The 21,364-nt window shown below is 46.3% G+C and overlaps 1 protein-coding gene across 1 annotated transcript in view; it reads right to left on the bottom strand.

The window, feature by feature from the left end:
• Positions 1-21,364, bottom strand: part of syn2b (synapsin IIb) — a 433,604-nt gene that overhangs the window by 184,295 nt on the left and 227,945 nt on the right. The window contains exon 3 of the mRNA XM_078543448.1: positions 17,051-17,142. Coding sequence (XP_078399574.1) covers positions 17,051-17,142 — 92 coding nt within the window. The remainder of the gene's footprint in view (positions 1-17,050; positions 17,143-21,364) is intronic.

Below are 21,364 nucleotides of genomic sequence, written 5' to 3'. Positions count from 1 at the left end.
TGGCACCATCTACACTCTTTCTACTGGGGCTTCTGTACCATACCTATAAGACTGATTCATTTCTGCATGCCTATCTCATCGTGGGAAGTCAACACCACTGGAAAAGTGAATTAACCGGCATCAGTTTTTAGCCTGCTGACCACCATGAAGGAATGCCTCATTGGACTTTGATTCGGGACTCTGGAACCCACGTGAAACAATAATTCTTTTCCCTATGGTCTTTGCCCTTTCTTTGCAAATCTTTCTTTTCTCTATCTCTCTTTTACGGTATGAATGCAATGGGGCAACATTGTGACCCCCCCTCCAGTGTTTTGAGTGTGTGCAAATAAACAAACCCTTCGAGTTCATCCTATCTCTTGTTTGCTCTGGGGTTATTAATTGAAATTGGATCACATCAAAGCTGAGGGGTTGGAAAATATGTCGCCGCTTATAAAGGGGGGAACAAATCAAAACACCTTTCTGTTATGTACGGGTGGTGAGAAGAGAAATTAGTGCTGTTTAAATTAACATCCCCTCCTGTCTGTAACACCTGGGTTCATCGCAATATCAAATAAATGTATACTTGGCAGAAAGCAAAGTTTATTTAAAAAGGAATACAAAACATAACAAATATCAAAAAAAGAGAAGTTCCATCAGATCTGCCAAGAGAGGGATCAGCAACCTAACCGGTGCAATAGACTTTAACACAAATGCAGCAAGAGGCAGAGGGGAGAATATATAACTGGATAAAACCAGCCCAGCGTTGACCAGCTGCACTGTACCAAACTCACTTGCTTACACAGACAGCGTCAACTATGATGTTTAAATTATTGAAATCACCAGAGATTGCAGATTGTTTATGCTTTTAGTTAGCTAGGTTCAGGCTGTAATTGCTAATAAAACTTTTATTACTTTAGACTAAGCTTTCTGTTTCCATCTGTGCTTTCATAATTCAGGATTTAATGTGACATTCTCCATACAACACCAAAGACAGCCTGCACCACAATTACATTATGATTCCCTCCACCATTGTTGCTATTGCTATTTTAGGGTCTGTGCTTGGCTTGACAGATACAAAGATGAATATCTATTGTAGCGACTTCACAAAAGTAGAGCATCAGCCACCAGTTTGAGTTTTAACATCTACCCTGAATGTGCCATTAGGAAAGGGCTGTCATTTACAGCTCTTTTTTGCATTTTTATTAGTATATGTTCCTAAGGGATGCATACCCAATTTGCAAAACAAGAGCATGCAATTAGCATGGCAGGAATACAGAATGAGCTATGCTCTTAATGGTGAGAAGAATGGTAATTATGTTGCTATAATGTCACATTGCAGCCTGTTCACTGAATTTACCATGGAAAGATGAAAGCTATCTATTTTGTCAACCCAGTTTTATGTTTAAATAATTTAACTCTTAAATACACTGATTGCAAAATATAGATGTGTATAATAAACTTGTTAAAAATCAATATGTTTTCCCAGCAGAGACCCAGAAAGGCCAACTTTTAGAAGTTTCTCCATTTTCCTGATGTTTCTTGTATTTTTATTCTAAGTATTAGCAGATCTACAGTGGCATTGCTCACAGTGAGGAGGCAGATAGGCTGGTTTATAGCACATGTAACTCACGATGCATAATCTGGGCAGAATTTTTACCTTGGTGGGTGGGCGCGTGCCCGACCCGCTCCAGCATAAAATGACGCTCGTTGACGTCGAGCGAATGTCCCGACGTCAACGCGCGATTGCATGATAGTTTCGTCGGTGAGCATGCGCCGGAGTCGGCAGAGCGCCTGCCAACAATTAAAAGGCCTATTAAGGCCATTAACAAGGTAATTGAAACAAATTTTTCGCTGCCCGTCCAATCTTATGGTTGGCAGGCAGGTGAAAAGGCCAACGGCCTTTGCATTTTTTGTAAAACTCATCCACGAGGTTTCCAACATCTAATAAAAATAAAGTAAATTTTTTAATATTTCATTTATAACATGTCCCTACTCTGTCTGACTCTGTCACATGAGGGGACATGTTTTATAACATTTTTAAAATCTTTATTTCTAATTTTTAAAACTGTTCATCTCCCTGAGGCAGGGAGATTTTCAAGCGTGCACTCGAGTGCATGCGTGAATCAATATCCTGGGGGTTACCATTGACCAGAAACTGAACTGGACTAGCTATATAAATACTGTGGCAGGTCAGAAGCTAGGAATCGTGCAAAGAGTAACTCACCTCCTGACTCCCCAAAGCCTGTCCACCACCTACGAGACACAAGTCAGGAATGTGATGGAATACTCCCCATTTGCCTGGATGAGTGCAGCTTCTACAACACTGAAGAAGCTGGACACTGTCCAGGACAAAGCTGTCTGCTTGATTGACACCACATCCACAAACATTCACTCCCTTCATCACCGACGCACAGTAACAGCAGTGTGTACCATCTACAAGATGCACTGCAGGATTTCACCAAGGCCCCTTAGACAGCACCTTCCAAACCCATGACCACTACCACCTAGAAGGACAAGGGCAGCAGATAGATGGGAACACCACCACCTGGAAGTTCCCCTCCAAGTTGCTCACCATCCTGACTTGGAAATATATCGCAGTTCCTTCACTGTCGCTGGGTCAAAATCATGGAACCCCCTTCCTAACAGCACTGTGGATGTATCTACAACATATGGACTGCAGCGGTTCAAGAAGGCAGCTCACCACCGCCTTCTCAAGGACAACTAGGGATGGGCCATAAATGCTGGCCCAGACGGCGAAGCCCACATCCTGTAAATGCATTTTAAAAAAAGTTTGCGCTTGCCCTCCTCCTCCACCTGCACAGGCAGCACTGACCGCTGCCGCTTGTGTTTCACGCTGGGCGGGCCTTAATTGGCCCACCAGCGCGAAATTGCAGTCCGGCCCCGATCACAGGTGGCAGTCAGCTTCCCAACCCTCCCCCACCTGTCCCCGCAGAGCCCGCCCGACAAGGGCAAAAGTCTGCCCAGGAGTCTGATTTATTGCACTGAATGTCAAATCCCATCTTTCCTCAACATTCATTGCTGTTTTGGGTTCAGTTTTGTCATTCTGACCACTTTCTGTAAGCGGTTTGACTAATTTGTGTATTCAGTTTTTATCTCTTAGTTTTCCAAAGGGTAACAGCAAAAAATATGCAGCAGGAAGTTGGCATTCTAAGTTTAGTAGTAGTGAAGGGTTATGAAGGTGTCAAGTTCTGGGGATCACAGGTCCTACAAAAAACCTGAGTTGGCCTTTCTGGGTTTCTGCTGGGAAAACATATTGATTTTTAATAAGTTTATTATACACACCCATGTTTTGCAATCAGTGTATTTGAGAATTAAACTACTTAAACCTAAAACTGGGTTGACGAAATATCTCTAACAAATGGGTAGCTTTCAGATTTCCATAGTAAGTTCAATAAACAGGTTGCAATGTGACATTATAGCAACACAATTACCATCCTCCAAGCCACTTGGGGAGCAGAGGTTGGATGGAGTCTGGCAGCATGGAAGAACTGTCCAGCACCCGACAAAGAGTGGACATGCCCCTCACCACCATCCCAGACTTTCTACTATTGCGACAGCCAGTGGGTCCACTTTCAGCCCGTGGTATACCTGCAGTATGTTATTGTGGCCTGATCCTTAAGATAGAATGGGATCCTGCTAGCAGCATTAGGCATTTGGTTGGTACATGCCAAAAAGCCGCAAGGGAGAAATACTGCCCGTTTCCTTCTCTTTTTCTTTTTTTCTCTTTCACTCTTATATTCTCTCATACACATTGGCCAGAAATTTACACCCCTCCCGCTTAAACCCTCCAGGAGCAGGCTAACGGGCATAAAATAAGGTGGGATGGGGGGGAGGGGCACGGGTACTGTGCCTGTTGCCTACTGGTCTGCGCTGGAATTTTATCAGCAGCAGGGAGGTGGTGGCATGGTAGTATTGTCATTGTCTGGGGTCCTGGATTCGAATCCCATCACGGCCAATGGTGGAAATTGAATTCAGTAAAAATCTGGAATGAAAAGTCTAATGATGATCATGAAACTATTGTTGATTGTCATAAAAACCCATCTGGTTCACTAATGTCCTTGAGGGAAGGAAATCTGCCATCCTGGTCTGGCCTACGTGTGATTCCAGCCCCACAGCATCGTGGTTGACTCTTAAATGCCCTCTGAAATGGCCTAGGAAGCTACTCAGTTGTATCAAACCACTACAGAAAATTGGGGAAAGAATTAAACCGGATGGACCACCCGGCATCAACTTAGGCACCAGAAACGACAATGGCAAACCCAGCCCTGTCGGCCCTGCAAAGTCCTCCTTGCTAACATTTGGGGTCTTGCGCCAAAATTGGGAGAGCTGCCTCACAGATTAGTCAAGCAACAGCCTGACATAGTCATCCACACGGAATCATGCCTTACAGATAATGTCCCAGATTCCACCATCACCATCCTTGCATATGTCCTATCCCAGCAGCACGACAGAACCAGCAAAGGTGGTAGCACAGTGCTACACAGTCGGGAGGGAGTTGCCCTGGGAGCCCTCAATATCGACTCGGGACCCCATGAAGTCTCATGGCATCAGGTCAAACTTGGGAAAGGAAATCTCCTGCTGATTACCATGTACCACCACACACCCCCCCCTGCCCCATCTCAGCTGAGGAATTAGTACTCCTCCATGTTGAACATCACTTGGAGGAAGCACTGATGGTGGCAAGGGTGCAGAATGTGGGGGTCTTCAATATCCGTCACCAAGAGTGGCTCAGTAGCACTGCCACTGACCGCACTGGACGAGTCCTAAAGGACATAGCTGCTAGAATGGGTCTGCGGCAGGTGGTGAGGGAACCAACAAGAGGGAAAAACATACTTGATTTCATCGTCACCTATCTGCCTGTTGCAGATGCATCTGTCCATGACAGTATCAGTGCGAGTGACCATCGCACAGTCATTGTGGAGACGAAGTCCCATCTTCACATTGAGGATGCCCTCCATTGAGTTATGTGGCACTACTACCGTGCAAAATAGGATAGTTTTTGAACAGATCTAGCAACTCAAAGCTGAGTAGACATGAGGCGGTGTGGGCAATCAGCAGCAGCAGAATTATATTCAACCACAATCTGTAACCTCATGGCCCAGCATATCCCCCACTCTACCATTACCACCAAGCTGTGGGATCAACACTGGTTCAATGAAGAGTGCAGGAGGGCATGCCAGGAGCAGCACCAGGCATCCCTAAAAATGAGGTGTCAACCTGGTGAAGCTATAACACAGGACTACTTGTGTGCCAAGTAGCATAAGCAGCAAGTGATAGACAGGGCTAAGCGATTCCACAAGCAGCGGTTCAGATCTAAGGTCTGCAGTCCTGACACATCCAGTGATGAATGGTGGTGGACAATTGAACAACTCACTGGAAGAGAAGGCTCCACAAATATCCCCATCCTCAATGATGGGGGAGCCCGGCACATCAGTGCAAAAGATAAGGCTGAAGCACTTGCAACAGAAATGCCAAATGGATGATACACCTCGGCCTCCTCCAGAGGTCCCCAGCATCACAGATGCCGGTCTTCAGCCAGTTCGATTCATCCCATATGATATCAAGAAACAGCTGAAGGCACTGGATACTGCAAAGGCTATGGGCGCTGACAATATTCCAACAAAGTATTGAAGACTTGTGCTCCAGAATTTGCTGTACCGCTAGCCAAGCTGTTGCACTACAGCCACAACACTGGCATCTATCTGTCAATATGGAAAATTGCCCAGGTATGCCCTGTACACAAAAATGAGGACAAATCCAACCAGGCCAATTAGTGACCCATCAGCCTACTCTCAATCATCAGTCAAGTGATGGAAGGGGTCATTAACAGTGCTATCAAGTGGCACTTGCTTAACAATAACCTGCTCATTGATGCTCAGTTTGGGTTCCGCCAGGGTCACTCAGCTCCTGACCTCATTACAGCCTTGGTTCAAAAATAGGCAAAAGAGCTGAACTCCAGAGGTGACATCAAGGCAGCATTTGACCAAATGTGGCATCAACCAACCCTAGCGAAACTGAAGTCAATGGGAATCAGGGGGAAAACTTTCCACTGGTTGGAGTCATACCTAGCACAAAGGAGGATAGTTGTGTTTGTTGGAGGTCACTCATCTCAGTTCCAGGACATCACTGTAGGAGTTCCTCAGGTCATGTCCTAGACCCAACCATTTCAGCAGCTTCATCAATGACCTTCCTTCCATCATAAGTTCAGGAATGGGGATGTTCGCTGATGATTGCACAATGGTCAACCCCATTTGCAACTCCTCAGATACTGAAGCAGTCTATGTCCAAATGCAGCAAGACCTGGACAATATCCAGGCTTGGGCTGACAATTGACAAGTAACATTCACTCCACAGAAATTCTAGGCAATGACCAGCTCGAACAAGAGAGAATCCAACCATCTCACCTTCTCATTCAATGACATTACCATCACTGCATCCCCCACTATCAACATCGTGGAGTTACCATTGACCAGGAACTGAACTGGACTAGCCACATGAATACTGTGGCTACAAGAACAGGTCAGGGGGCTAGATGAATAACTCACCTCCTAACTCCCCAAAGCCTGTCCACCATCTACAAAGCACATGTCAGGAGTGTGATGGAATACCCTCTACTTGTCTGAATGAGTACAGCTCCAGCAACACTCAGAAAGCTTGGAACCATCCAGGACAAACCAAGGCTCCTTTGACAGCACCTTCTAAACCCACAACCTTTACCATCTCGAAGGGCAAGGGCAGTAAACACATGGGAACACTACCACCTAGAAGATCCCCTCCAAGCCACTCACCATCCTGACTTGGAAATATATCGCTGTTCTTTCACTGTTGCTGGGTCATAATGCTGGGAACTCTCTCCTAAACCATGGCTCTACCTACACCACATGGACTACAGTGGTTCAAGAACGCCACTCACCATCACCTTCTGAAGGGAAATTAGGGAGGGGCAATAAATGCTGCCTAACCAGTGGAGGCCACATCCCATGAATGAATAAAAAAAAGCAGGGGAGTGTCAGGCTACCTGCCCAACCTTGGGGCAACTGAAGTTCTTAAGTAGTCAGTTAATGGCTACTTGAGGTCCTCCTCCCAATGAAACTGGTATATTCCTAGTGGGAACCCCCATCAGTTCCGTCAGCAGTGCCCTTTCAGAATCAAATGCGCTTCAGGCACTTAAGTGGCCACAGTCGGGCCTCCCCCGTGAATGGGGTCCCCAACGGCAGATGCGCACCCACCAAGAACTGCCAATCTGAGGCCGGCAACTCATCACTGCCTCTGGCGCCAGCAGGAGAGGTGACAGCTTGTGGCAATGCACCCACCAGAGACCCAGCATCATTGTGAGACCCTAGTCTCAACGTGAGAGAAGGTGGGATGGGAGTTACAGGAGGGTGGGGGGCAGTTGGGTTCAAAGGCAAGGGAAGAGGGGTGGCTTTCAGGGGCCAATCCCCTTCCCAATGCTGGGCCCTTGATGTGAGTATGAAGGAGCCCCCACCGCCCATCACCACCACCACTGGGAGGCCACTGGAAAACCACACAGGGCTTGTTGGGCGGCCTTCCAAACTGCAAAAAGCTGTGTGGCCTCCATTTAATCCTGAGCCACCACTAAATTGTGGCGGGCTCAGAGTTAATAGGTGTCAATGGGCTTATTAATGAGCCTAATTGACATCCCATGCAGGTGGCCACAAATCTCACGTCAGCCCCTTCTACTCTCGGGTTGAATCAGGAGAAGTTTTGCCACAGCCTAGAAACTGACGCAGCGATTCTCCCGCAATGAAACAGGCCCAGACGCCATTGTTCCCATCATAGCAGTCTGCATTAAATCCAGACCAACCTCTTTCAGCTGAGATTCTAAAAGCTGAAAATACTATCAAGATTTGGCAAGGTTTAACTCTTGTACCCTATGCAAAGTTCTCTATTTGTTTTTAAGTCCTGATGGTAAATCACCTTCTTCAATGACATCATCATAGATGCCTCCAACTCTGATTCTTGGCAATGTGCTCATGAGGCTGATTTCATTTGGACGCGGTCAATTTTGGAAATACGATGGTTTAGACATGATCAAATAGAGAAAACACAGACTTAAAATACTTAAGGGCTCATGGAGTTGGGAGTAGTATTTTAGCATGGGTATAAGTTTGGTTAATGGACAGAAAGCAAAGAGTGGGCATAAATGGGGCTTTTTCACGTTGGCAGGTAGTGAACAGTGCGGTACCGCAAGATCAGTGCTGGGCCCTCAGCTATTTACAGTCTATATTAATGACTTAGATGAAGAGACAGAGAGTAATGTATCAAAGTTTGTTGATGATACAAAGCTAAATGTGGGGAGGACACAGAGAGGCTGCGAAGAGATATAGACAGGTTAGGTGAGTGGGCAACAAGATGGCAGATGGAATACAATGTGGAGAAATGTGAAGTTATTCAATTTGGTGGTAAGAATAGAAAAGTAGAATGTCTTTTAAAAGGTGTGAAACTTGTCAGTGTTGATATTCAAAGAGACTTGGGTATCTGTGCTGGTACAAGGAATGCAGAAAGTTAGCATGCAGGTGCAGCAAGCAATTAGGAAAGCAAATGACAGCTTGGCCTTTATTGCAAGGGGATTAGAGTACAGGAATAAAGAAGTCTTGCTACAGTTGTACAGGACTTTGGTGAGACCACACCTGGAATACTGTGTAGTTTTGGTCTCCATATTTAAGAAAGGATATATTTTGCATTGGAGGCAGTGTTGTCCTATAATGAGAAGCTGAGTAATTTGGGCTTATATTTCCCTGGAGTTTAGAAGAATGAGAGGGCGATCTCATTGAAACCTACAAAACTCTGAGGGGGCTTGATAGGATAGACACTGAGAGATTTTTCTGCCTTTTGGGGAATCTAAAATACAGGGGGCACTGCTTCAGGATAAGGGGGCAGTCATTTGGGACTGAGATGAGGAGAAATTGTTTCACTCAAAGGGTTGTGAATCTTTGTAATTCTCTATACCAGAGGGTGGATGCTCCACCATTGAATATATTTAAGGTTGGGATAGGCAGATTTCTGGTCTCTCAAAGAATTAAAGGATATGGGGAGTGGGTGGGAACATGGAGTTGAAGCCCAAGATCAGCCTTGATTGTATTGAATGGTGGATCAGGCTTGATAGGCCGTATGGTCTTCTCCTTTTCCTATTTCACATGCTACATACAAGCATATGAAATAGGAGCAGGAGTAGGCCACTCGGCCCCTTGAGCCTGTTCTGCCATTCAGTAAGGTCATGGTTGATCTGATTGTAACCACAACTCCACATTCCCACCTATCCTCCAATAACCTTTCACCCAAAGACATTGCTTCCATGCCCTTTGAGGAAGAGAAAGACTCACGACCCTCTGAGAGAAAAGATTTCTCCGCATCTCATTTTTAAATGAGCGACACCTTATTTTTAAACAATGACCCCTGGTTCTAGATTCTTCCACGAGAGGAAACATTGGACAGAATCGTCCCAGATTTGCACTAAGTGCAGTAGCGAGCGGGTAAAATGACGTTTTATCTGCCGGCCACGATGGCGGGTTTTCACTCCGTATCGTCCCAAACCTGCCACATTATTTATGTATTCCCGGGAAACACGCCATTTCTATGGTGGGTGGGCTCTCATTCACTCTCCCGCCATCACCCTGCCGCTGCATCCCGCCAGGCATCATATTTAAAGTCCAGCAGCAAGCACACATCTCAGTGCTTCCAGACCACAACTGCTGCATGGAAGACATGGTCCTGAAACTGAAGAAGACTGCAGACCCAGGTTCAGCGATGCGTCCCTCGAGCGCCTTTTGGATGCTGTGGAGGCCGGCAAGGATGTCCTTACTCCCGCTCTGGCCGCAGGATGGGCAGCAACAGCACTAACCCGGCTTGGGAGGTGGTGGCAGCAGTGGTCAGCGACAGCGCCTTCCAAAAGAGGACAGTCACCCAGTACCACAAGAGGTTGAATGATCTCCTCCGTTCTGGCAGGATAAGTCACTCTCCTCATCACTCTCAACTCACACACTCACAAACCCATCACACATCCACAGGGCACTCATTCACTGCCGGTTCAAGGGACATCACCATTCACTTTCTCACACACACCATCATTGTCCCCATCCCGTCCATGGGACCACTCACCACCCACACAGGCCAGGCATACTTACCATCCGGCCTGGCAGGCGTCCTGCTCACACTTTCTCCATCTCTATCCATGCGGGACAAGCCAGCACACAACAAGAGGGAGAGGTCGCAGACCTCTGGCAGAATGCCCAAAATCAAGGTCCTCATGGGCTTTGAAATCCGAGCCATCCAGCTGGCTGGAGAGAATCTGGACCGATCCTGTGCTGACGATGAGGTCGGTGCTGCTCCACTAAATGAGGGTCCAGCAGTGTAACATCCATCAGACAACCATGCTGTGAGTGATGTGCCCTCTTTCACAGGCCACTGCCATGCACTAATTATCTCTCCTTGCTTTCGCAGGCACAACTGCCAAACAGCCGATGGAGTCCATGACCCAGGGCCTCCAATCAAGCCCCGAAGAAACCCCTGAAGAGGAATCTGAAGGCACCCTCTCTGAAGTCCCGTCACAGTGCTCACCCACACCCTCCACCAGCGCAGAGACAATCACCTTGATGGGACCTAGCTTTAGAATAGCCCCAGGGCCACAATTTGATGAGCACTTTACACCGTCCGACCCACACCAGGCAGAGGCAGGGAGTTCCCAGGTCCCCGGCACTTGGAGGACTGCTGGGGGCCAGAACTTTGCTGAGTTTGAGTCAGATGACGAGCCTCTGGACTCGGTCATGTCACAGTTGCTGGAGCTGCAAAGGCAAGCTAGGGAACAACAGGAAGGGATGTCCGCTGCACCCCTCAGATTGCAAGGCACGATGGAGGAGTCTGTCCGCCTTCAGTCTGAGGTGATAGTCCTGGCATGCCAACGCGCTGAGGTCAACACTGGTAGGATGGCGGCTGCAATGGAGACCTTGGTCCAGGACATCACTCCTGCACTGCTGTGCGGGCTCAGCTCCATCGCTGATGCCATAGTTGGCTTCCACCAATGTGTATGCAAGAGGGGTGCTGGGCAGCTCGATCTCACTCCAACAACCCCTTGCTCCTCAAGGAGCCAGCCTAGTGTCCCCGGGCACCCATAAGGAGGAGGATCAGCAGGTGCACATTCTGGACCCATCCATCCAGGTGACTCAGAAAGTGTCCGGCCCATCTGACTCCCCTCTTCCTGTGACTTCAGCAGCTCCAGCTCTACAGGCCGAGGAGGGTGTCACTGCGACATAGCAGGACCCCGAAAACAGGCTGGGGCCCTCCAGGTCTCGTCCCTCCAGAGGATGCCCACCAAAGTCATCACAGACAGGGCATCACAGTCAGCAGGCTGCCTCCACCTCCGCTGTGAATGTCCAGGGAGAACCAAGACGTAGCGGCAGGTGAGGAAAGTTAAGGAGAATTAGTTGCACCGTCTGGACATGGGTGTTAATCACTTGTATATATTGTTCACTATTGTCAATAAACTCCCAAGAACGTCTCCCTGCCTCTGGCTCCTTGTTCTGATGAGCAGTGTTCTTGTTGCTCAGATGTGAAACCTTTCTGCACAAGATAAAGGCAGGTGTCTCAGTCCAGGGCCTATTCCCTGTGTTTTGTGCAGCCTTCAGACCAAAGTGATGGTCCAGCCTCACACTCTCTGGAGCCATTACTGATGCCTGCACCTTGGCGGTGCTTGTCATTGTTGCCAGAATGTAGTGGGCAGGCTCCACAGAGTTTTCTCATACTCTCTGTGTGCTCTCAGCACCTTTAAGGATGGGCTGGCCCCCATCTCTTCAGCATCCGTGACCATTGATGCTGTGCTCCAGCTCCTGAAGGGCTCAGATGCTAAAGGTGGTCATAGGATCTGGTGCTTCTAAAGTTTCATGCCTGCGTCTCTATGATGTGATCCTGATCATGGAGCGCAAGTGAGATACTCTCGGCCAGGCAGGAGTCAGACATTCTCAGAGGCTATGTGAAGATTTATGGAGTGTCCTCACTGCATGTCGTCATCATCCCCCTGCAATTGAGTGACTATTAGGGTTTCCACTATGTCTCCATGACAGGAGCATTCTCTCAGAGGGTATTTGCGCTGCCATAAGCCAGACTGGAGTCAAACGTTCACAGATGCAATGTGAGGATCTACGGGGACACCTCACTGCATGTCGTCATCATCCTCCACAAATCTAGCAGCAATGAAAGCCTCCCATGTGCCCCTGCCTTGTCTAGCTGGTGTGAGGCCTCATCCCTGTCATTGTCGCCTCCGAGGACCTCCTTACCCTCATCGCCGTCAGCGCCCTCCTCATCAGAGGAGACATGCAGCTCCTCCATCTCCTCCTCAGCCAGCTACTCTCCTTGTTGCAGCGCCAGGTTGTAAAAGGCGCAGTAGACAATGACGATGCATGACACCCTCTGCGGACTGTATTGCAGGGCTCCACCAGACCGGTCCAGGCACCGGAACTGCATCTTCAGCATCCCGATGGTCTGCTCCGCCAAGTTGTGAGTTGCAGCATGAGCCTCATTATAGCGTCGCTCTGCTGCAGTCTGAGGCCACCACAGGGGTGTCATCAGCCACTGCCTCTGCAGGTAGCCCTTGTCCCTGAGGAGCCATCCCTGCAGCTTTGTGGACCCTAGAAGACTCCAGGCATCTGTGACTGACTGAGGATGTGGGCATCGTGCACACTCCATGGAAACTGTGCGCATACCTACAGGATGCGTTTCTGGTGATCACACACCAGCTGCACATTCAGCGAATGGAACCCCTTGCAGTTGATTCCACAAGGTAGTTCGCCTTGTGTTGTGATGGAGATCTGAGTGCCACATGAGTGCAGTCGATCGCACCCTGCACCTGTGGGAAACCCGAGATCTGGGCGAATCCAATTGCCCTTGCATCCTGGCTGTCCTGGTCTCGGGCGAAATGCACAAAGTTGTGTGCCCTCAAAAAGATGACATCCGTGACCTCATGCATTTGTGGCTGGGGGCTTGTGATATCCCAAAGAGGTCACCTGTGAAGCCCTGAAAGGAGCCACTGGTGTAGAAATTGAGCGCCACGATCACTTTCACAGTGACCCTGTGGCACCAAACCCTGCAGCAGGTGGCAGATGTGACCGACCAATTCACTAGACATGCGCAGTCTTCAGCGACACTGGTTCTCGGTCATCTGCAGGAATGAAAGGCATTGTCTATAGACCCTGGGTGTCGCTAGGCGCTGGCCTGCGACACTCGCTGTGGCCGTTGGGCAGTGTGTCCAGGAACCCCAGCCGCTCCTTCTTCCTGGGGTTTCTGTTCCTGCCTCAGTGCAGCCAGGAGCCTGAGCTGCTCTCTTCTCTGTTGTCTTGGCGCTCTGTACGTCATCAGGCATACAGCCAGTTCACCAGGCTCCATGATCCTGATGTACGCCTCCTGCACGATGAAAGAGAGAGACACTTAGTGTTTACTAAGCACCTATCCTGGTTAAGTGTGACGGCCCCTTAAAGCTCCCTGGAGAGTGCTGGCCAACACTTGGATGGCCAGAGATTAGTGCACTGCATGGCTGCCCTGTTAGCATGAACCATGGGGGAGACTGGCCCAAACCAGTATGCTGACATTGCAAGGGGTTGTGAGTGCCCCTAGCAGTGACTGCCACATGGCCAGCTTTAGCGAGGAGATTGTACAACATGTGCAATCGTCCAACTTCTCTGCAGTCCACTAAAATGCTCATGAATTTGCAGTCTGTGCCTGGTGGGGTGGGGGTGAAGTTCTGGAGCACTTGGTGGCACTTTGATGCCTCTGCGTTGCTTGAGTGGGCAGATAAGCTAGGATCCCGACCCCAATCATATCAATGTGGCTGCGCCTGAATAGTCTCAGTTGCAGAGGAATGGTCACTTTTTATACAGGTTTCCCGAATGCGTGGCCACTTCCCTTACCTGCCCTACCCACCACTCCAAATGCACTATATTCAACAGCAGGGCTGCCCCTAACCCTCCCACCCCCCCACGAGTCGCCTCTATGACAAGGCTGCCCTTAACCCACGCCCCCCCCCCCACCCCACCGCAAGGAGTCACCTTAACGGCAAGGATGCCCTTAACCCCGACCCCCAGCGCCCCTGAAGCTTGAAGTCCAACAAGCAACCCTGTTGAGCACTGCACAATGTTACTGTGTACTCACCTCCAAGTTCCCCTCAATGTGCAGGCCACCAAGTGCATGTTTTTTATGTGCTGTTGTGAAAAATGTCGGCATGCTTTCCCGCCGATGTGGACGGACGATCCAGCAGGTGGGGGGACGATTCTAGCGGGCTGGCCTGGTAATGATATGTTGAAGTATTACAATGAGGTTCCCAACGTCCGATGGCGTTGGCAGGCTGAGCGGACGATCATGAACTGATTTCTCGCCCTCGTAAAACCAATCGCGCCATAATATCCGCTCGCACTGCCGACCACGCCTGATGCCAGCGGGCACGGAAAATTCCGCCCATCCTCTCCACATCCACACTGTCAAGATGCCACAGGATCTTATGTGTTTCAATCAAGTCACTTCTTTCTCTTCTGACTCCAGCAGATACTAGCCTAGCCTGTCCAACCTTTCCTCAGAAGACTACCCTCCCATTATTAGTCTCGTAAACTTTCTCTGAACTGCTTCTAATGCATTAACATCTTTCCTTAAATAAGGAGACCAATACTATACACAGTACCCCAGATGTGGTCTCACCAATGTCCTGTATGACGCATAATGTCTCTGCTTCTATACTCAATTCCCCTCGTAATAAATGTTAACATTCTATTAGCTTTCCTCATTACTTGCTGTACCTGCATACTAACCCTTTGCGATTCATGAACTTGGACACCCAGATCCCTTTGCATCTCAGAGCTCTGCAATCTCTCACCATTTAGATAATATGCTTCTTTTTTATTCTTCCTGCCAAAATGGACAATTTCACATTTTCCCACATTATATTCCACTTGCCAGATCTTTGTCCACTCTCTTAACCTATCTATATCCCTTGTAGTCTCCTAATGTCATCTTCACAGCTTACTTTTTTTTATTCATTCATGGAATGTGGGCTTCGCTGGCTGGGCCAGCATTTATTGCCCATCCCTAGGTGCCCTTGAGAAGGTGGTGGTGCGCTGCCTTCTTGAACTGCTGGAGCCCATGTGGTGTAGGTATACCCACAGTGCTGTTAGGAAGGGAGTTCCAGGATTTTGACCCAGCGACAGTGAAGGAACTGCGATATATTTCCAAATCAGGATGATGAGTGACTTGGAGGGGAACTTCTAGGTGGTGGTGTTCTCATCTATCTGCTGCCCTTAGTTCTTCTAGATGGTAGTGGTCGTGGGTTTGGAAAATGCTGTTGAAGAAGCTGCCTAGCAATCATTCCATTGGTCCCTTCATCCAAATCATTTATATAAATTGGAAAGAGTTGAGGCCCCCGCACTGATCCCTGTGGCACACCCCTCTTTACATCTTGCCAAGCAGAAAATTATCCATTTATGCCCAGTCTCTGTTTTCTTTTAGCTAACCAATCTTCTATCCATGCCAATATGTTATCCCCTACACTATGAGCTTTTACTTTCCACAATAAGATTTGATGTGGCCCCTTATCAAAAGCCTTCTGGGAATCTAAGTACAGTACATCCACCCACTTAATCCATAGCACATGTTGCTTCTTCAAAGAACTTCAATAAATTGGTTAAACATGATTTCCCTCTTACAATTGCAATTGTCGAACAGGTTTGAGATTCTTTCTGCTTGTTGGGTGAGAGTGGGGGCTGCAGGGTGGAGGAGCTGACTGACCCTTGTGAGCCATTCAAGTGGGAGGAGCAAAATGGAATATGGTGGTAGTAGAGGACAGTACAGTGAGGGGGATTGACACTGTTCTTTGCAGCAAAGAGTGAGAATCCAGACAGCTGTGTTGCCTGCTCAATGCCAGGGCTTGGAACATCTGCTTAGGGCTGGAAAGGTAATAACAGAGAGATTATTACTTTTGAGATTCTGCTTCTGAATTTGGTGCTTTGTACCTATGTTGTTGGTACTGACATGGACCAAGACGATTGGATCCTCCCCCTCCCACTCCAAGTTCCTCTCCAAGGGTTCTTGTGTAATATATAAAAATATTTAAGGTTACAATCTGACAGTCAGGAACTCCTTTAAATTCACAATTAATCTAAAGAATTTTTGTTTATGTTGTGGATTCAGGTAAATAAATATCTTGTTCCAAACACTGAATCTCAATTTATCAAACTAGTTCCTTTTAACTCCCATGAAAGGGTGTAAGGGGTACAGGAACAATTTCATAAAGAGGCAGTTAAATCTGATCTGAACTCATGTAGACTGGACAAAATTCTCATTGTTTTAAGAATACTTTCAAATTAATCTCAAACAAATTACTACTCCGAATAGACTAATCATGCCTAATGTGCATAATAAACAGGATATATAGGTACAGACTACCAGTTGTCTTATTATAGGGAAATAGAATGGCTACCACATTGCAAGCCATCTTACTACTTTCATGAGGTGATGGCATTCTGACTTGATATGCATGGTTTCCAGCGCAATCAATAACAATTGCCCTGACAATATGCATTTGAAAAGAAACTAGGATTCATATATCACTTTGCAATGTACTTGAGAAATATCTCAAACTGTTTCACCTAACAATGCATTACTTGGTCCTGCAGTAATTGTTATATGGGCATTCATTTTGTAGACAGAAAGTGAAATGTACAACATCTGCCTAGAATTTACTTCCAGTTCCAGGTGATAACTTAAACTGTCAAAACATATGTGCATTAGTTATATATTTACCTGTTAGTACATGGCCTCGGTCCTATGTTATTGTTCAACTCCACAGCTAATTTTTCTTCATTTCTGGGTTACAGTACACCTCATTAGGAGGCAATGAGGTGTTATATGAAGAACCAAATCAATCAGCACACTAATTGGCCTAGGAACATGAGTGGAGCTATATGGCTACACAATTTTCTGAGGGAGCAAGACGGTTAACAAAAAGCAGACATTTACGTTGTTCCTCGTGCTTTGTTCTTGCAATCTCTTGTCTCACCTGACAACTCTTGTGCCATTTCGCAAAACTTGCATGTCCACCATGCAGGTACCATCGGCTTGAGCAACCAGGTTAATCTCAGCAAATTCTGCCTGAAAAACAATTCAAACAGCTGTTCAGACCGCAATGAAAGGTCACCTAGATAATAAAATGCATTGACTGATATTCCAAATACAATACGGTACTTTCTGCAAGTCTCTGATTAGCAAAAAGATCTTGTCCAACAATATTTCAAACAGAAAAATAAAGCAGATCCTCCACTAAGTTTAAGTACATAATTAATAGTTAATTAATTTAATCTCTGTTGATAATAACTGGACAATGATCTGTTAAAGTTATATTTGAATCATTCATATTTCATTGACATCCACATTCAGATTTATAAGGTTATTTTGAAAAAAAGATCACAATTTCAATTTATTTTGAGATCCTAAAGCAATATTCTTAGTTGAATGAAATTGATTTATTTTCTAAACTGCATTGCAGTGCAAACCTGAACATTACATATAAAATGGCAGCAATGCAGTTGTTCACTCCATTTGTCCACAGATTAGGTGGATTCTAGCTGTAGTTTTCACTTTAATCGTAACATGAGAAAGTGTGGCTGCACATGACCTTTGACCAGTTTTTAGAATACTTCAGTGGCATTTTCAGCTGATAACCTTCCTTGCTGTGTTTAACGATTTGCAAAGAGCGTGACATCAAATGGCAAAATGCACAATATCATCAAAATAAATAAAACGCTCTTCTGACTACTCCACCTGGAGGGTAGGTTCCCATTCATTTTAATGAGGCCACAAGAGAGTGGAAGACAGCTGTTAAAAAGCTAAAACAAAAACAGAATTACCTGGAAAAACTCAGCAAGTTAAAAAGCTAACAGGTTCTAAACAAGCCATTGTTTTACAAGCCTTTACTCCCTTGACAGCTCCTAGCACACAGGCTAAATTCTGCGAATACTAGGAATGAGTGGAGTTAGTCACAGAGAGCTGCGCATCATCATAATAGTCTGGTTCTACTACACAATCAGGCCAACTCAGCATTCCCTGACATATTCTCCAAACATCATATAAATTTGGAGGTAATAATGTTGGTATTTTGAAAGTCATACTTTTATTACATATGAATTAGCTACAGTATTATAACAACATTTATCATTAACCCTTTCTCTGTGCTAGGTATCGTTGAGAGAGTAGGCGAATGCTCTAGTTCCATTCTCGGCCTCCACCTATCACTGGCCCCCTGTCGAACTCTCCTGTCTCACCCCCTTCTACTAGCTTATATTTCATCTCATTTCTATATGTCTTAGTTCTGATGAAGGGTCATACGGACTCGAAACGTCAACTGTATCCCTCTCCGCAGATGCTGTCAGACCTGCTGTGTTTTTCCAGGTATTTTTGTTTTTGCTCTAGTTACATTGTTGTCTCTCTTGACCTGATCATTACAAGGTATACTGATTCAACTTCACACTTATTATAGTGAACAGCCTTGCTTCCACTTGAAGCATCACTATGACCGCGTAACTGAGATTTGGAACTCACTCAGACATCGTTTTGTGAACCTTCAACCAGCCATTTTATAGCCCAGTGTATTCTAGTGTTAATTCATTGCTCTAGTGTACTCTTTTACACATGTTCTGTAGGCAGGTTTCTGCCATCTGCACATGGGCGGCCAGGGTTCCTGCTGGCTTACATAGGCCTGGATTTTTAGCTCGGTGGGTGAGTGCAATTGGCGGGCCTGGGATCGGCTTGGAAACGGACTGCCAACCGCGATCGGCCCCCGACTGTGATTTCACGCTGGCTGGCCAGTTAATGGCCAGCCAGCGTGAAGCACGAGCTGAAAAGCTCAGCGCTGCGGGGAGGGGGTGGGAGGAGGATGGCGATGACATCAATGCAGGCGCGGGCGAGTGCTGAGCGAAAGCTCCCTGAAGGCAGAGAGGCTCCTCAGGGAGCTGCAGGCCTGAAAATGTTCCAAAAAGTTTTAAAAAGCAGGAAAAAAATTGTCTGAGCATCATAATCAGGCACCTGAAAATATGGATGATAAAAATGCTGCCCTCAGATTTTTACTTTTATTTTATTTCGCAACAGAAACCTCATCCCGCCCTTGGATGAGATTTCATGAAAAATGTAAAGGCCAATTTGCCCGTCCGTCAACCATAAGGTTGGACGGGCGATGAAAAATAGCAGACAATTGCACCATTACTGGGCTTATTTGCCCTATTAATTGTTGGTGGGTGCGCTTCCAACTTTTGTGTGCGCCCGCCGAGTGAAATATCACGAGTGTGCGATGACGTTGGGACGCTCGCCTGACATCACCTCACGCGATTTCACGCCCGATCAGCGTAAAATTCAGCCCATAGTCTAAGAAATTTCCCCATTGACAATGAGGTTTAATAGACTTGATCACATTCTTATGAAATGGATAACTGAGGTACTGATCCCTGAATTTGTGCAAATTACAATAAACGGTTAAATCTGATTAATTCCCACACCAGAGAATAGCAGGTTTTAATTGAGAAACATATTATCACCACTGAATAATTTAAACTATTCATAGTGATAAATCATTTCCTCAAATGTGCAGAGGCCAGCTACTGTGAGATTTTATGAGAAGTTTGATTACAATAATGTTTTTTTTCCGACTTCTAATAGGAACTTTACCAAAGGAATGGCAAACCTTGATAAGATTAAATCTGGCCTCACAAGTTTGTAACAGTGACGACTAAATACCCATAGAAAGAGATTAAAGAGCTGAAGAAAGGCTTGCAGCATTCTAGCTTATTCTTAATGTTCTAATGAACTGATAAATAATCGCCCAAGATTAAGTGAATGAACTACATTTGTTGTCTGCTGTATATTACTTATTCATATAATATTAGTGTTTCAAATGACAAGGCTCACTGGTTGTCAAGACGGTTGGCCATTGTCTTTAGTGGTGTCAAATGTTGGGGATGCTGGTTCCAGGTTGATGATGGGGGCCAGCACTAAGATTTAGGTGAGGTTAGATGCTCAATTGTAGGTTAAGGGTCAGTGGCCAAGTATCGGAAAGAGGTTTTAAACCTTCAAAAGATAGAAAAACAAAGAAAAAGTAAACTATTCTGATGATGGAGTATGGTTAGAGCTATGCTAAGGTGCAGAATGGGGTGCTGACCCCCTTTAATCCACTCCGTGGTCCTGACAGTGCCCATAAACAAGCTTTAAATGGAGCTGCAACTTTGTGCAGGCTTTGACATATGATTTCCGTGAGTTTTTGATAATCCACTCAGCTCAGAACGCTATTTGAAAAGCCTGAAACCGGGGAGAGAGATTTTGCATAATGTGATTTTTGTGTAACAAATATGCAAAATGATCAAATGGAAAGGTGAAAAGCACAAATTTAACCAATGAGGAAGACATAAATTGAAGCATGAGCATGATAGCCAGGATGTAGACAAGTGCAAGAAATTCTTTTGGCCCATAATTTGCAGTCAGTGGCAAAGCAATGATGGTCACTGCTGATCTTGAAGAAAGCTACACACAAAGATCTATAGTGATCTCTCTGGCGAGAGCTTTATCCCCTCCATGTGCAATCGATCATAGACTTGTTTAACAGAGATTCCCAGTGTTGAGCTGCAGAGACATCATCAAGCTGCCTAAGCAACCAATCACGTTAAAGAATTCCCACAGACAGTAAACTAGAAAATGAAAAGGACTATTAATCAATCACTTTTTAAAAAAATTACAGAGAACAAAATAAAGGTTGGAACATACACATGGGGTTAGTCTAATTATTTTTAAAATCTCGTAATTATTGGAGGTTCATTAGCTCAGTTGTCTCAATGTGGTTTAGAATAATACCAACTCCAGGGGCGTTGATTCCCATTCTAGCTGAGGTAGATTTAGGGCCTGCCTCCTTGCCCAGTCCTTGAGAGTGGAAGGCAATCACAAACCACCACTAACAAAAACTATCAAGAAAATGGCTTAGGATGAAGCATCAGCAGATAGTGAGCCAAGGACCTGCCTTCAAGCAGAATGCATGTAAAAATGATGAGAATGAGGCAATTATTATCATAACGGAGAAAATTAACAACGTTTCACAAATATAAAGAATTTTTTTTCCCGAGCCAGATCAATTGTTCAGCAGTAGTTGACCCAGCTTTGGTTAAAGAACAATATGGGCAGAACTTTCTGCCTGTCGGGCGGGCGGGCCCGACCCAATCTCCGGCGGGTGGGGGGCTGATCCCCACCAGAGAAGAAGGGCCCCCCCATTTTACGTGGGCGGGCCAATTAAGGCCCGCCCAGCGTGACGTCCGGCGGGAAGCGCTATGCGCTTCCTGTG

This window comes from Cetorhinus maximus, chromosome 6 (genome assembly GCF_964194155.1).
Source record: "Cetorhinus maximus chromosome 6, sCetMax3.hap1.1, whole genome shotgun sequence".
In the NCBI taxonomy this organism is placed as follows: domain Eukaryota; kingdom Metazoa; phylum Chordata; class Chondrichthyes; order Lamniformes; family Cetorhinidae; genus Cetorhinus; species Cetorhinus maximus.
Note: the sequence above shows the minus strand (reverse complement) of the source record. Positions and strands in the feature narration are given on the sequence as shown.